At 43.3% G+C, this 15668-nt stretch overlaps 1 protein-coding gene across 2 annotated transcripts in view; it reads right to left on the bottom strand.

The window, feature by feature from the left end:
• Positions 1-15668, bottom strand: part of LOC133134780 (rho GTPase-activating protein 10-like) — a 58473-nt gene that overhangs the window by 33111 nt on the left and 9694 nt on the right. For both annotated transcript variants that reach the window (XM_061251168.1, XM_061251169.1), the window contains exons 2-14: positions 13333-13428; positions 12973-13034; positions 10708-10779; positions 10076-10177; positions 6546-6656; positions 5367-5471; positions 4654-4783; positions 3770-3876; positions 3210-3304; positions 2217-2298; positions 1227-1263; positions 799-867; positions 140-214 (exon numbers count right to left, since the gene is read on the bottom strand). In XM_061251168.1, the coding sequence (XP_061107152.1) occupies positions 140-214; positions 799-867; positions 1227-1263; positions 2217-2298; positions 3210-3304; positions 3770-3876; positions 4654-4783; positions 5367-5471; positions 6546-6656; positions 10076-10177; positions 10708-10779; positions 12973-13034; positions 13333-13428 (1143 nt within the window). The remainder of the gene's footprint in view (positions 1-139; positions 215-798; positions 868-1226; positions 1264-2216; positions 2299-3209; positions 3305-3769; positions 3877-4653; positions 4784-5366; positions 5472-6545; positions 6657-10075; positions 10178-10707; positions 10780-12972; positions 13035-13332; positions 13429-15668) is intronic.

Raw genomic sequence — 15668 nt, 5'->3', positions numbered from 1 at the left:
ACTTGGCACAAATTAGAATGAAAGAGGAAAAACCAGTTTGAGAAATTAGTGGAACAATTCTAAACTGTTAATACAACATTTCTCTGCTTATATCCCAAATGTATCCACTACTGATGATGTCGAAAATAAGTTAACTTACCGATCATCATACTTAAGAGCCTTTGAACTTTAGAGCTGACTCCCACGACTCTGTACAACCCCTGGTCGCAGATTCCTGCGTGACAAAAAACATAAAAAAAACAAAAACATTTACGCAATTTCCGGGGCAAGTAAAGGAAAGTTACATATAAAATCATGTCTCTACTGAGCTTATTGCCCCCTTTTTTCTTTTCAAAATGTTAATAATGGACACAGAACATCACTCAAATTAATCTCTGATTTTAAAGATCTATTTAAAAGCATATTAGGGTGTAGCATAGACATAGACGTGGGCAAACCTAGAGCGTATGTCACTACTGCCCCCTTGTGCTGAACTTTAAGCATTGCAGTATTGGCATTTTCTTTTGGCTGGCTTGGAGCTCCCTGCACAGATGTGTTAATGTTAATCTAACCCTCATGAGCACTTATATACTGTAGTGGCTTAGCATGATCTGAAGTTTCAGCATCAGCCAATTTTTTTTTTTTTGAGAATCAAGCATGAATGTAATATTTCTTAGAATTGTGCTATATTTATATTTATTAGGCTTTACATTCCAAATATATTTCAGTACAATATAAGTATATCAGGTGAAAGCAGAGAAACAGAGGAATTGGACACACAACAATGCAAAAACACACCGATAATTATTTTCATTTTACCTCTTTTCTCGATGGCATTGACACAGTTATTCACAAAGGAAAATCCAACTTCATCCAGCTCTGCATCAACTGTAAAACACGTTTGAATTGCACATTCAGTTCTCAGGAACCACACTCAAACAACGCAGCTAGATGAACACACACAAAGACACAGGCATAGCCTATGTATAGGCATCACAGTAGTTTTGCTAGGGGTTCAGAAGACGCTACAGAGCATAATATTGGAGAGCAAGTGTTCCCATCCATCAGTCTTTTACAACAGACTCAATATACGCCAAGAGGCCAATGGGACAGAAAACAGCTACAGTACAAAAGGCAGATTTAAAACCTAATTCTGATAAATTATTAGAATTTTAGAAATGTAATTTTCATCAAGGGTGATTCATTGCTTAAAAAAGACAACCAGCAATCATATACATCACACTTACTTCCTCTTTGTTTTGAGTAGGTTCTAATACAGCGCATCTGTTGAAAACAAGAAAAATACTCATTAAAATGGCAACCAGAATTGGCTTTCCTTCTGCTTTGTGGAAAGTCAATCAAGGAAAACACATTACTAAAATTTTTGAATAGCACAATTAATTTCCTGGAGGCAGAAAGCCAAATGAGCCTCTTACACTGCTGATGTACAAACGATGCGCATTTGAGCAGGTCGAACCTTACAGGTGAATTTTCCCTATAAGATTTTGTCTATTCTTTCCAGTGAAACGTGAACGATGGCTTTCTGAGGAACCTTATCTTCGGAGGTCTAATCAATAAGAGATATTGCTATGAAACACTGAGTTTATCAATGCTGGCTCCAATCCACATGAGAAATGACCGTGAAATATGAGGGTTTGTACAGAGGCCTGACCAGAATGAAAACCAGCTGTAAAATATATGGAATTATCTAATCCGAAAACCAACCCTGAAATGTGCATTTATACACTGCACAGAGACCTGGTTAGCATGACAGATTACATTCATTTATTCCACACGTTACAGTCATTTAACAGACCTTATCTGGCATGAGGTACAGTGAAGGAGCGCATACGCACATTCAACTGATTTATATGAATAGTAAAGACCAACAGGTCTGCTTTATTGACTATAGGTGACCGTAAACTCTCAAGGCAGTGTGGTCAGTGTTGGAGACGACCGTGACATATGAGACTGCATGTACAGAAGGCTGGGGAGTGACCGTGAAATGTGAGCCTTCTTTCAGACTCCCAGCTGAGTATGACAAGTGACCGTGAAACGCACAGTTCAAACTTAATTTTCCTGAACACGTGTTTTCCTGTTCAATAGATTAATGCCTATGCGCAAGAACACGTTTGTTCTCTGCTTTCTTTCTTTAAGAGCGCTCCAACTCTTTTTCCTTCCACTCTGGAAGTCTTTCGTGGAATGTCCTGAAATTTCCTAGAACTGCGTTCACTTACGGGGTCCTTCCCGCCCATGGCCTGCGTCCAAAACTTGCGGTCATCTTCTGAGAGGGCCTGGACGGTGAGGACCAGCCCCGGGCTGAAAGGGAGGATCAGAGCGCGTTTCGCCGTTAGCCTAGCAGGGCGACTGACATCCCTCCAGCACTCAACACTGCAGTTTTACGCTCGCGCTGCCAGAACTTTCCCACTTAGGACCGAACGCCTCCCTTCCCTGTTGAACTTTCTCCTGTCCAGATGCCTTGGCAAGGCTTATTAAAGCTTTAATCTTGTGCTAACGCAGTGCTAAGCAGCACTCTGACGGAGAAACGTCAACGTCAGCGGGTAAAGTTTGGCGGCACTGACACCCACATCTCAGGTCTGGCAAACCACAACACTGGAAAGTCAATCTCAATGAGTATTTAGTCTTACATTGAGACTTAAAATTTTATTTTTTATTTCACTTTTTTGCTAAATAAGACAAAAATATTGCCAATGAGGTGAGACAGTTTGATTAATTTCAAGATTTGCCACTTGTTAAGCAAAGAGTAACTTAAAACAAGTTTATATTTTGTACTTGAGAGGAAAAAAAAAAATCTCAAGTCTTATTACAAGACTAATGGATTATTAAGGCAAACATTTTTTGCAGTGAATAAATGTGGCCTTGGGGATATGCCTTCCTTCCAACCATAGCTAGTCACCAGAAATGTAATACATTTACAGTGCCATTCATATGAATATATTACTAATATTATTATAGGATTTGACATTGTGTGAAACAGGCAACCAGCCAGTAATGTCTTACCAACTAGATTTTAATGTTGATGTGGCTTCCTGGAAAAATATCTTTAATAAATTAGAATAGAATGCACTATCAAATGTGTAATGAGTTGATGATGGAAGGAAATTCAAGAGTTGAATTGACTACGTGTCGACAATTGTTGTCAAAATTGTTTTTTCCCCACAAATTGCACACTAACAACCTCAGACCTGGAATGTATAAGGATGACTCACCGGTCAGTTGTCTCAATGTCTAAGCAAAACCTCCGGTCAAAAACATCATTATTTTTCCATAAGCAGGACTTGAGGGTGACGGACTCTATCTCACCCTGGGGGACAGAGAGGCATGATGGTTCATTCCAGCAGCAGGAGGGGACACATGAAACAAGAACAGCAACATCCGCGAAAGCAGACGGTCATTTAGCAAAAGCTGTAGCCTGAAACTAAATTTAAGGTTTTTGAAGAGAACAGAAACATTAACAAAGTGACTCCCACATGTCCCTTTCTTTAATCTATCTCTTCATAATGAGCTGTAGCCACCAGGCTGCCAACTTCAAAACACGCTCCTGAGAATGCAGTAAACATTTACAACAACCCCGAATGAAAAACAACACCATGAACCAAATCTTTCTTCATAGCAATGAGATTCCGTATATCGATATTTTTGGCCATTTTGCAAAAATAAAAAGACCACAAAAAACAGACAAATTTGAGGACAGTTTCATTTCCCATAACCTGAAGACGTGTTTTTCCCCCCTCTATCCTCCACCATCATGAAATAAGGAAACACTTACAATCTTGCCTCCGGACCTGTGGTCGAAGGTCATCATGTTCAGTAACTTCTGTTCCTTTATGTACGTGCAGTATCGCTTCACCCAGCTGGACCCAAACGGAGGAGGTCCTGGCGACAGAGATTCCACAACAGACATATATACTATAAATACTACCCTGAGGCTCATAAAAAACATCTCATTAACATGTATGACTTGTTTTTGTAGTTGACAGGGGGGGTGGGGTGGCGAGGCGGTCCCGACCACACCCACAGAATCCTGATGCTTTTTTCAATACGGATTTTATGTCCAACTTGAAAGGTGTGTTATTATCGTTATCGACATCACCTTTAATAGATTTAGCGGATGTGCAGTGAATACCTTCCACTGTGATCATTTATGGTTATTTCCGTAAATGATTTACTGTCACTTTAACCAGCTATTGTTTCTGTACTTTAAGTGGACTTCATGGTGCTATGTGATTGCTACAAAATCAGTCAGCTACCGCATTATCATCAAGGGTTAGCTGTCTTGCATGTGTGTGAGCGCAAGTGTATGTGCGAAAGTACTTTATTAGGTATTTATTGGACTTATTTTTTAGACTTCTACTGAGGTTACCTATCCAGAGTTGTGTATTCTGACCCGTATGAAGCTTCTGACCCGTATCTACATGATTGTATGCATTGCACTGCTGCCACACAATTGGCTGATTAGATAATTGCATTAATAAGTAGGTGTAATAAAGTAAAAATGTTCCTTATGAATTGCTTGGTGAGTGTGTAGTGTATATGTCTGTATATCTCTTAAGTTTCTCTAGAGGTATCCCTTGATGCTCCCGTAAATGTATGTGTAAGTGTGTGTGTGTGTGTGAGCAGGTGTGAGTGTGTCTATGTTTGTTTATTTCTCACGTTTCTCCTGGACGAAGAGGTAGCCCTCGATGCTGAGCTGGCTGGTCTGTATGTGCTCCTGAGGACATTCTTGAATCTTCCTCATCAGGTCCTCCACCTCTGACCTGGTGGCCTCAAAACGACTTCTTGTCTGCACATTGGTTGAACATTATTACATACTGCCCAGCAACAATGTTATCATCTGCCAGAACTCACACTCACCAAGCAACAATGTTATCATTAGCCAGAACTTACAATCACCAAGCTACACTGTTATCATTAGCCAGCATTCAAACTCACCAAGCAACAGTGTTATCAAGCAACAGTGTTATCATTAGCCAGAACTCACACTCACCAAACAACAATATTATCATTAGCCAGAACTCACACTCACCATGCAACAAAATTATCATTAGCCAGAACTCACACTCACCAAACACAATATTATCATTAGCCAGAACCCACACTCACCAAGCAACAATGGTATCATTAGCCAGAACTCACGCTCACCAAGGAACAATGGTATCATTAGCCAGAATTCAAGCTCACCAAGCAACAATGTGATTGTTAGTCAGAATTCACACTCCACAAGGCTGAATAATATATTTGAAAGAACTTATATGAAATATCTGAAAGCTTGAGGACTTCAGTTCTTCAGCCAATATGAGTGAATTCACAATCAGCTACTCTCACCCTGAGAATAACTTCAATCCCATATTTAAGTGCAAGCTCACATTCTGAATGTTGATCTGCAAAGCCGTCTTGTAGTGGTCGAAGTCCTTGGCTAGCTCAAATCCCTGATGGTAGAAGGTGAAAACCGTCTGAAAGAATGCCAGCATCTGAGAGAAACAGAAAGAGAGGAGAGGAGGGGAGGGGAGAGGAGAGGAGAGGAGAGGAGGGGAGAGTCAATCTCACGGGTAAAAAAACCCAAAAACATTGCATTACCAGTCAAAAGTTTTAGAACACTTTAATTTTGTTTTAATACTCTATTAACTTTAAGTAGTTTAACTTCTGAAAATTACCTCAAATGGCACAAGGTAAGAAGCGAATAGTCAGACGTTAAAAAGCATCTTTTAATTTTGGCGTAAAAAAAAATATTTTTGGATAAATTAACAGATTTGAAAAAGTGATGTAAAAATCAAGCTAGTTTAGAAGGAATTGGATAGTCAAGGCAAAGTCAATGAGAAGCAACGCACAAGTGCAGCGCATATGTGGGATCTTCTACAGCACTGTTGGTGTGAACTTTAAGAAACATATAGCTCTTCTAGAACAAATGCCATAATTGTCCTCAGCAGCCTGTAGCAGACTGCAAAATGATGAATGTCAACATGACAGATGACAGAATTCATCGATCAAACTGATTATCCTGAGTATTTGTCTCCTTGATTATTAACGTTGAAAAGATTTTTGCATCTGTATAATATTTATTATTTAATGTGGAATAAAGAAAAACACAAGCCAAAAGCCCAAATTCCCACAATATGCTTTGTGTTTAAGTAGCAGTTGTACAACAAACTCTGACTCCACCAAGAAAAAACAGCAGTTCAAGCCGCTTATTGTGCAACAGCACTGAACGTTATCTGTGCCATATTACCAACAGATTCACTAAGATATTGACGTATATAAACCAACTGCACCGCCACACGCTAACGGTCGATGAGCAAAGTTTACGAGTACAATAATCAATAAGTAAACGTTCCATTAACATTTCTGCCCTCAGCATACTTTGGGGCCATCATGGCATTTTCCTTTCAGCTGCAATCACTGTGTCACCAGGTTTCATTCTAACACAGACGTGTGGTATGTATACATGCAAACGTTTCCATGACTGCGTAATTGTGCCCACATACCCTGTGTGGTGTGTCACAAATGCACGTACTTCCCAGAGTGCACTGCAGCGTAGGGGTACTCACCGGTTCCACGCACTCAAACTTCTTCCTCTCCTGGATCTCCTGCAGCCTGCAGACGTACTCCAGCGACTGCTCCTGAAAGTGCTGCCTCATCCCCTCCACCTGCTGGTCCGCCTGGGGGTGAGAGAGACCCTAAAACCCAGCTCCCCTAACACTCTGTAGGGGGATAGAGACCCTAAAACCCAGCTCCCCTAACACTCTGTAGGCAGAGACCCTAAAACCCAGCTCCCCTAACACACTGTAGGGATAGAGACCCTAAAACCCAGCTCCTCTAACACTCCGTAGGGGGAGAGAGACCCTAAAACCCAGCTCCTCTAACACTCTGTAGGGGGAGAGACCCTAAAACCCAGCTCCCCTAACACTCCGTAGGGGGAGAGAGACCCTAAAACCCAGCTCCTCTAACACTCTGTAGGGGGAGAGACCCTAAAACCCAGCTCCCCTAACACTCTGTAGGGGAAGAGACCCTAAAACCCAGTTCCTCTAACACTCTGTAGGGATAGAGACCCTAAAACCCAGCTCCTCTAACACTCCGTAGGGGGAGAGACCCTAAAACCCAGCTCCCCTAACGCTCTGTAGGCAGAGACCCTAAAACCCAGCTCCTCTAACACTCTGTAGGCAGAGACCCTAAAACCCAGCTCCTCTAACACTCTATAGGGATAGAGACCCTAAAACCCAGCTACTCTAACACTCTGTAGGGATAGAGACCCTAAAACCCAGCTCCCCTAACGCTCTGTAGGCAGAGACCCTAAAACCCAGCTCCTCTAACACTCTGTAGGGATAGAGACCCTAAAACCCAGCTCCCCTAACGCTCTGTAGGCAGAGACCCTAAAACCCAGCTCCTCTAACACTCTGTAGGCAGAGACCCTAAAACCCAGCTCCTCTAACACTCTATAGGGATAGAGACCCTAAAACCCAGCTCCCCTAACACACTGTAGGGATAGAGACCCTAAAACCCAGCTCCTCTAACACTCTGTAGGGAGATAGAGACCCTAAAACCCAGCTCCCCTAACACTCTGTATGGGGATAGAGTCCTTAAAACCCAGCTCCTCTAACACTCTGTAGGGATAGAGTCCCTAAAACCCAGCTCCCCTAACACTCTGTAGGGGGAGAGTCCCTAAAACCCAGCTCCTCTAACACTCTGTAGGGGGAGAGTCCCTAAAACCCAGCTCCCCTAACGCTCTGTAGGCAGAGACCCTAAAACCCAGCTCCTCTAACACTCTGTAGGGATAGAGACCCTAAAACCCTGCTCCCCTAACGCTCTGTAGGCAGAGACCCTAAAACCCAGCTCCTCTAACACTCTATAGGGATAGAGACCCTAAAACCCAGCTCCCCTAACACACTGTAGGGATAGAGACCCTAAAACCCAGCTCCTCTAACACTCTGTAGGCAGATAGAGACCCTAAAACCCAGCTCCCCTAACACTCTGTATGGGGATAGAGTCCTTAAAACCCAGCTCCTCTAACACTCTGTAGGGATAGAGTCCCTAAAACCCAGCTCCCCTAACACTCTGTAGGGGGAGAGTCCCTAAAACCCAGCTCCTCTAACACTCTGTAGGGGGAGAGTCCCTAAAACCCAGCTCCTCTAACACTCTGTAGGGATAGAGTCCCTAAAACCCAGCTCCCCTAACACTCTGTAGGGGGAGAGTCCCTAAAACCCAGCTCCTCTAACACTCTGTAGGGGGAGAGTCCCTAAAACCCAGCTCCCCTAACGCTCTGTAGGCAGAGACCCTAAAACCCAGCTCCTCTAACACTCTATAGGGATAGAGACCCTAAAACCCAGCTCCCCTAACGCTCTGTAGGCAGAGACCCTAAAACCCAGCTCCTCTAACACTCTATAGGGATAGAGACCCTAAAACCCAGCTCCCCTAACACACTGTAGGGATAGAGACCCTAAAACCCAGCTCCTCTAACACTCTGTAGGGAGATAGAGACCCTAAAACCCAGCTCCCCTAACACTCTGTATGGGGATAGAGTCCTTAAAACCCAGCTCCTCTAACACTCTGTAGGGATAGAGTCCCTAAAACCCAGCTCCCCTAACACTCTGTAGGGGGAGAGTCCCTAAAACCCAGCTCCTCTAACACTCTGTAGGGGGAGAGTCCCTAAAACCCAGCTCCTCTAGCGCTCTGATCCCACCACACTGAACTAATGAAGGCCGGTAGCATGACTCAGCGGCCATTACTGTGGCTCATAAATGAAATTGGACCGTAAAATATCTAGTGCTAACAGAGTCTATAAGAGTCTGTGCACTAGAGAAAAACCTACTATGTAACAGTTGATTTAACACTGAACTAAGTGGAAAAACACATATTAGCAGGAGGAAAAGGATGTCTCAAGTCTCTGAAAGATACAGCATGATGGTGCAAGCACAACTGCGGTGCTAGTGTGCAGTTTTTTTTCTTTTGAGGTGGACACCATTTTGTTTCAGCTCTCATAGCTGCAACTTCTGCTATGAATGTGGGAGAGCACGCTCCTCTCCTCCAAAAGGCTGACATGCAACAAATCTACAAGATGGAAGATATTTACGAGTGGCTGCTCCGATTTGAATAACAAAAAGAAACATGAAATAATTAGATATCATTCTTTGTTGTAGGTATGGCATCATACTCTATGTCACTAAAAAGAGGTTCTTCAAGGTCACACTACTGCTTTGGGCCAATTAAGTCTTTTTGACTGCTATTGTATCGGCACACATGCTACGAATCACATAAATCAAGTTAGTGCAGCAGCAGAATCCATAACGCGAAACATTTGCTAACGGTTTAATCTTTGCCACGGAGCATACGAGTGGAAACAGCAACGTGAGAGAGAAAGACTGAGAGTGCTAGCGCACTGCAGCGTTTCCTGTGGTTAGGGTAAACACGACAGAATAAGAAGCTCTGTTCAAAGGTTGCACGCTCTCAAGGTCAACCTGCGGAACCTGCTAGCACTTTCAGTGCTAATAATAAAAATTATAATAATTGCGCAATCAAGATTGGCGGGCGTTAGGCAACCGCTTCAAGGATGTAGAGACGACCTATAGGCGACTCTGTCCTTTGAGAATAAGTGAACTGACAACAACAGTCGACGAAGCAAGCGTATTTATTCAGCTGAACCTCGCTGCAGAGCTGCAGAGGCAGGGCTGCTGAAATGTGCGTACGTTAGCAGTGCGCTGAAACCAATGGAAGTGTGCAATTGGCCTTAGCTGCAGGCCTCAAGCCGTATGATCTGGGCTTTTCTGGCTGATTCACAGGCTTATTTTCACGGGACTTTAGGAATCGGGTGGAGTCCGCTGGGAGCGAGAGGCCGGTCACTCCAATTAGCCGTCTCAGGCCTGACCTTTCTCAGCGGTAGAAAAACAATATCACGCCTTTCCCCGTCTAGACTTCTGGTAGTAAGCCACTGAACAAAAAAGGTCACAGACTTCCATTCTATAAATACTATCTGGAGTAAAATAAAAAATGATGCTCCTTTTCAAAGGAGCATAATTCCCACAGATCATAATTATTGATCATTTTAATCCCTGTAATTATCCATTTGTAATAATCAGTAGCGTACCTCTTGTAGCTGCTGGTCTTTCTTCTTGGCTGAGAGAGTTAGGAGCTTCTCCAAGGAGCTGTAGTACTTTTCCGTTTCCTTCTCATACTTCTTTCTCTCCAACTGTGAACCCCAGCGTGGGAGAAAAGGACTGGTGAGGTTTAGCATTGTAGGCTAGCAGTATGTCCCAAGTAACATGACCATTAAAGTACATACTAAAGCCAAATAACTGATTTCACACACTAATGCCCTGTAGAAATTTGCACAGTAAAACCTATGGCTAAGGTCAATGACAATTTATTGGCAGAGCAACAATAGCCTTCTTTACAGTATGAAACATACCAAGAAACATACTGGCTAAAAGCAAGGCAGGTCAGTTACCATATACAAAACATTGTTCACATTACTGTATACCCACTACATTTTTTTCACATTTTCTCATTGTGACAAGCAATGGATTTATAGCTGAACAATAGACGAGTATTCAAATCTGACGCAATTTTTTTAAGTATTCTGTAAAACTGAGAACTGCACCATGTTACCCCCTTGGTCACGCGGCATCACATAAGGACTGATGAGACTCGTATGTGTGGAATGAGCTAGCAGGCGGCTCTGAGGTGAGACGCACTGAAGGAGGTAGGGGGAGCACGCACCTTTGCCGAGCCCAGCTGTTCTTTCCGGAACTGCTCCAGCGGTTTGAGCAGGGCCCCCGTGATGTTCCGCATCTGGAGAAACAAAAGTGTTCGGCGTCACGCGGAAACTTCCGGCAGGGACTGCGCTCGCCCTCCTCATTGTCAGTTTTTCAGCAGCAGACAGACTTCACTAGATAACTTTTTTCATTAAATAAATGAAATTATATATATATATATTTTTTTTATCTTAAAAAAGTTTCCTTAAATCTAAATATCTGAAACCATTGAGTGTGACAAATATACAAAAATAGGAAATCAGGAAGGGAGCAAATACTGCACAGTATCAACTTAACCTTAAACATAACTTTTGAGTGACACACCTGGCTGTGTAAATTTTCTCTGTTCATGCTTGCTATTGCCAATTATAGCCTATCAGGGGCTACACAGCTGTTGCAATAACACTGAATCACGTTTTGCATTTCAGGGTGGTTTGGTGAGATTTGCAAATAATTAGTCATTCCATTTGCTTTACAATGGTGAGTCCCACATCTTTGGGTATATAATAGCAGTCAGGAAAAAGCTATATAAAACTGTTGAAACACTGAATGTTAAAAGGCCCATTTCTGGAAATGTAATTAACTTTCCTCTATGTTCTCAAATGCTTCAAAAGAACAAATGAAATGAGGGTATTGCCATCTCATTTCCTTAATTTGAATGTATTACTGGTCACTTTTCCCAGCCTTCTTGGGTTTTTGTTTAACAGGCTTTCTTAATCTCTGAGTCGTGTGACAGAACTTTGACCCCGCCAGCCTCTACTCCCCTTCCCTTTTCTGTTGTTTCTCTTCCTCCACTGCTGCATTTCTCTCCGTGTCCCTCTCTCCGCGTCTTTGTTCCCCTCTCGTACTACGTCTCCCTCTGTCTCTCTCTCTCAGCCTCTCTCTCTCACTCTATCAATCTCTCTTTCTTTCTCTCTCTCTCTCTATCTATCTCTTTCTCTCCCTCTCTCTCTCAGCCTCTCTCTCTTTTCTCTTCCTCTCTCTCACAGCACAGCGAGACCAGGCCTGCCCACCCATTCCACCTCAGGCTGTGACATCATCGCTCCGCATTCCAATCGGGCGGGCCTCTGCCTGGCCTCGGAGCGAAAACAACTCTGGCGTCTTCCTACCGCTCAGCCTCGCCAGTAAACGCTGTGCTGAGGGGCTAAGGACGCGCCCTGCACATCAACACTGGCTCAGACTGCACTGTTCTCCATAGGAGCGCAAATGTAAGCAATTTGGGCACAACTACCTGTCTCCCTCAGGAAAACGGTGATATGGTGCTACTTGAGTCTATTAAAGAGTGAATTACCCAGATCTTTCTGGTAGATTTCAAATTAATATAAAGATTAAAGTGAAAATGACACTTTATTTACATGAATACATATGTATTGTTATTATTAGACCTTCATAATATCCATTTTGAAAAGTCTGGAATGATTAGTCATGTAAACATGCATTCACGCATTACAATACATTCAGTGCTTTCTTATCAGGAGAACCTTGAAAAATGAGTGCCTTTAATTACACTCAATAACAATGGGGGTAAGGCAGAAGCTGCCAGGTAGCCCTCTGAGACATTCAACTTAAAACATTTGCCAGGGCAAAGTCACTGTCTCCGTTTCCTGTTTGGAGAAACATGACCTTAAGTGATTCCCAGCAACCAGCGAGTTTGGAAAGGACTTCTTACGACGCCGCCGACAGCCGCTTACTCAATCAGGCTCCGTCTCCGGACAAAAAGCCTCGCGTAACAGTGACGAGAGCCACCAGAATACGCGCTTGGCAGGGCCTCGTCTCCCAGTGGCCAGAGGGAGAGTGAGATAACGCCCAGACAACAGCAAGCCAGCTCCCGCCCCAATTTCCCACACCAGAACCGTCCGCCATTTAGTGTCGCCATAATCAGAGCGTTTCATCAGCACTGGGTGATGTAGTCTCCGCCAAAGCGTTTAATCACCACTGCTGCATTTATCAGTCACTTATCAGTGGCAAGTCCACTGACTCATTCGATGGGACTCGAATCCCCTTGCATCTTTATGGCAACTCCAAGTATATGTACAGACATGCCCAACTGGGCGTAAAAAAAAAAAACAGACAAACAAGCCCATGACCTGAGTAACTACCGAGATCTGTGCCTTTGCATCTGAGGAATTTGAGTGAAGCCACTGCTGACTTTGAGTTTGCGGTTTTTCCTGCTTTGAAGACTTGAGCTGGCGAAGAAGGTGCTCCAGAGATTACAAGCACACACACTCACCATGAGCTCCCGCTGGTCCTCCAGGTTCCTCAGGAAAGACGCAAACTCCTGCAACGATTCGTCTGAAAAGCAAGCACCGTGAACTGGAATTAGCGCACAACTGCGAACACATAAGGAGGAGACGTGCGACTGTTTGACAGGTTACATTGCTACTGATGATACAGCAATAGTCTAAGGTGGGACAATTGAACACAGATAACACACTAAAAATCACCAGATATTTAGCATAGAATGGCAACATAAACAAAGGTCAGTGACAAAACATTCTGAAACAAGTAGAGAACTGCAGGACTAAATAAAGAAATGGCGTGTTAGTGGGGATGTCAGTGGAGCGAAATGGTCAAACCGTCGCACCCTTACCAATGCATTTCTCATCATCGGTCCGAGCATCTCCGATGTACTCGAACTGAAACTGGCCCAGGGACTGAGCGAACTTACGCTGAGCCATCCCCAGTTCTGAAAGACAGGAAGAGAGGAGCCGAATCATGATTAAAGGGCAAAACACATTAAGCACAAAACACGATTAAGCTTAACAGGCAAGGCATTGTAGTTCTTTTTTTAAACGCATGAGTTGTCTTATCAGACAACAAACAGTGCATTATTAAAGAAACATTAGCATCTTGTCAAATGTATTGACTAATCTTTGGTGGACACATTCTAGTGGAACATCTTCAAACGGCTAGCTCTAGGATCTGTGTAGGTGTCAATGCAACCCATTGCACTAATTAGGAGGGTTTTTTTTTGTGAATTTCTAATTCTTATTTTATATAGTGTGACACTGATCTGAAGTATAGGTTGTAAAATAACACCATTTAATTAGGTGCTACCATTGTTGAGTCTCAAGAAAAATTAACAATTAACAGGTAGTAAAACATTATGTACGGATTTAATACTCATGGATTTAAATTTTGGTAATAAAGTGTCAATGTCAACACATGCTTTTGACTGGAGGTGACATGGTAGATTCAAACAATAATCCAAGAAAGCCACACCCTCTTAACAATGGTAGATTCAGACACTCAAAGTAGGCCACATTGTCTTAATGATGTACATTAAATTACATTCTATCCAAAGCGATGTAGAGAAAAAATGCAGAACTGGCCAGATAAGGAACAATTCGCATATGATCTGTATGGTAAGCTATGAACATAAGTCTAGTACACAAAGTAGATAGGCCAAATCTGTAACTACCATACCATACACCAACACCATGAACACCTTCAATGGTCAGAGGCTTTGAACCTGTAGGAACTTCGCAGAGTGCAAATGCATTTCCACAATAACACTGATCTATATCAGACGGCACAGCCCCTCGTCGAAATGCACTGGCCACCTCAAGGACAGATTAAAATGGCAAGAGAACGACTGAAGTTGTTTCTTTTTTCTCCAATATTGTGGACTGTTGGGGAGTGCCCCTTTAAGAAAAAGAGCTTCTCACACGGGTGTTGTGCGAGTGCTGGAACCTCTTTGGACTCCCTCCCGGTATTATTAGATGTCAAAGCTGATATTACCGCTTCTTTGGATACCATTCATAACTCGGGTCTTAAAATACCCTGCTGCTCCACAGCACGACAACAAGGCTTCCCCCTCAGGCCAGTCATCACCGTATCCAGTATCCCAGCAGGCATCTGTTCCCTCCCAATACTTTCTGAATCACGCTCAGGACAATTTTGGTAACAGTTTTGAATGAGGGGTACCCACCAAAAATAAACACGCCATAGAATTTCTATATACTCTCCTCAAATGCTCCACCACAGCTACCAAGAAAAACTGAAGAGTGGGCGGTGGCAGGGCAGTTTTAAGGCTAGTATCTTTTAGCCTAGCCTGGTTTCTGTTGACTTCAGGGTGAGGCTTTCATGCATGAAAGCTGTCAATGAAAATACCAGTCTTTCCATTTCCGAACGAGCACAGATTGAGGAAAGTGAGGAAATAGCGTTGTGACCCAATCACCCTCGGAGTGTTGTTTGCAACTTCTCCCGATCCCAGCTGAGCGCGTTCTTCCCCTGACCTCCCCGTTTGATCCGGAAAGAGAGCGCTCCGTGCTCCGATGTAAACACTCGCCCAGGGAGGGGTCTTTCTCGAAACGCTGCCAGCACGCAGACAAGCTCACCGCTCACCGCTTGGCCCGACGTGTTTACAGAGGAAACGCTTAAAATCCATCTGCGTTTATTTAGGGGGGGGGGGGGGTCAGTTCGGCTTGTCTCAAAGGCGAAAGGGCTAAGTGAACGAATGCTGGCTGTCGCTATGAGGCGTTCCATGGCCCTTTACTCTGCTTAAATAAAAGCTACAAATAAAAGTGCAAGCACAAGACCAGATTCATCAGCATCTCCTACAGAGATCAGTAGGAAGAATAACTGACGTGGATGAAGTGTCACCATGGGCAACTGGACAAGACAGGCTGGGGGGGGCACCTTTTGGTCTGCTGTTCAAAAATGGCAAATGGTCTCTAACTTAGAAACACATCTTTTACAGAAAAACACTTTACAGCTGACGCAAACAATAATGTTGCAATCCCACCTAAAGATAAAAAAAGATCTTCAAATAAGGAACTTAGGCAACCAGACTTCTAGTGAATGCATCATTCACTCTATGAATACAGTAAAAAGCCAAAGCCAGTCCATTTAAGCACGATAATAGAGCGTTGTCACTGGCAACACTTCAGAATGAACCCCAGATCCTACAGGAAATAGAAACCA

The sequence above is a fragment of the Conger conger genome, chromosome 8 (genome assembly GCF_963514075.1).
Source record: "Conger conger chromosome 8, fConCon1.1, whole genome shotgun sequence".
NCBI lineage: Eukaryota > Metazoa > Chordata > Actinopteri > Anguilliformes > Congridae > Conger > Conger conger.
Note: the sequence above shows the minus strand (reverse complement) of the source record. Positions and strands in the feature narration are given on the sequence as shown.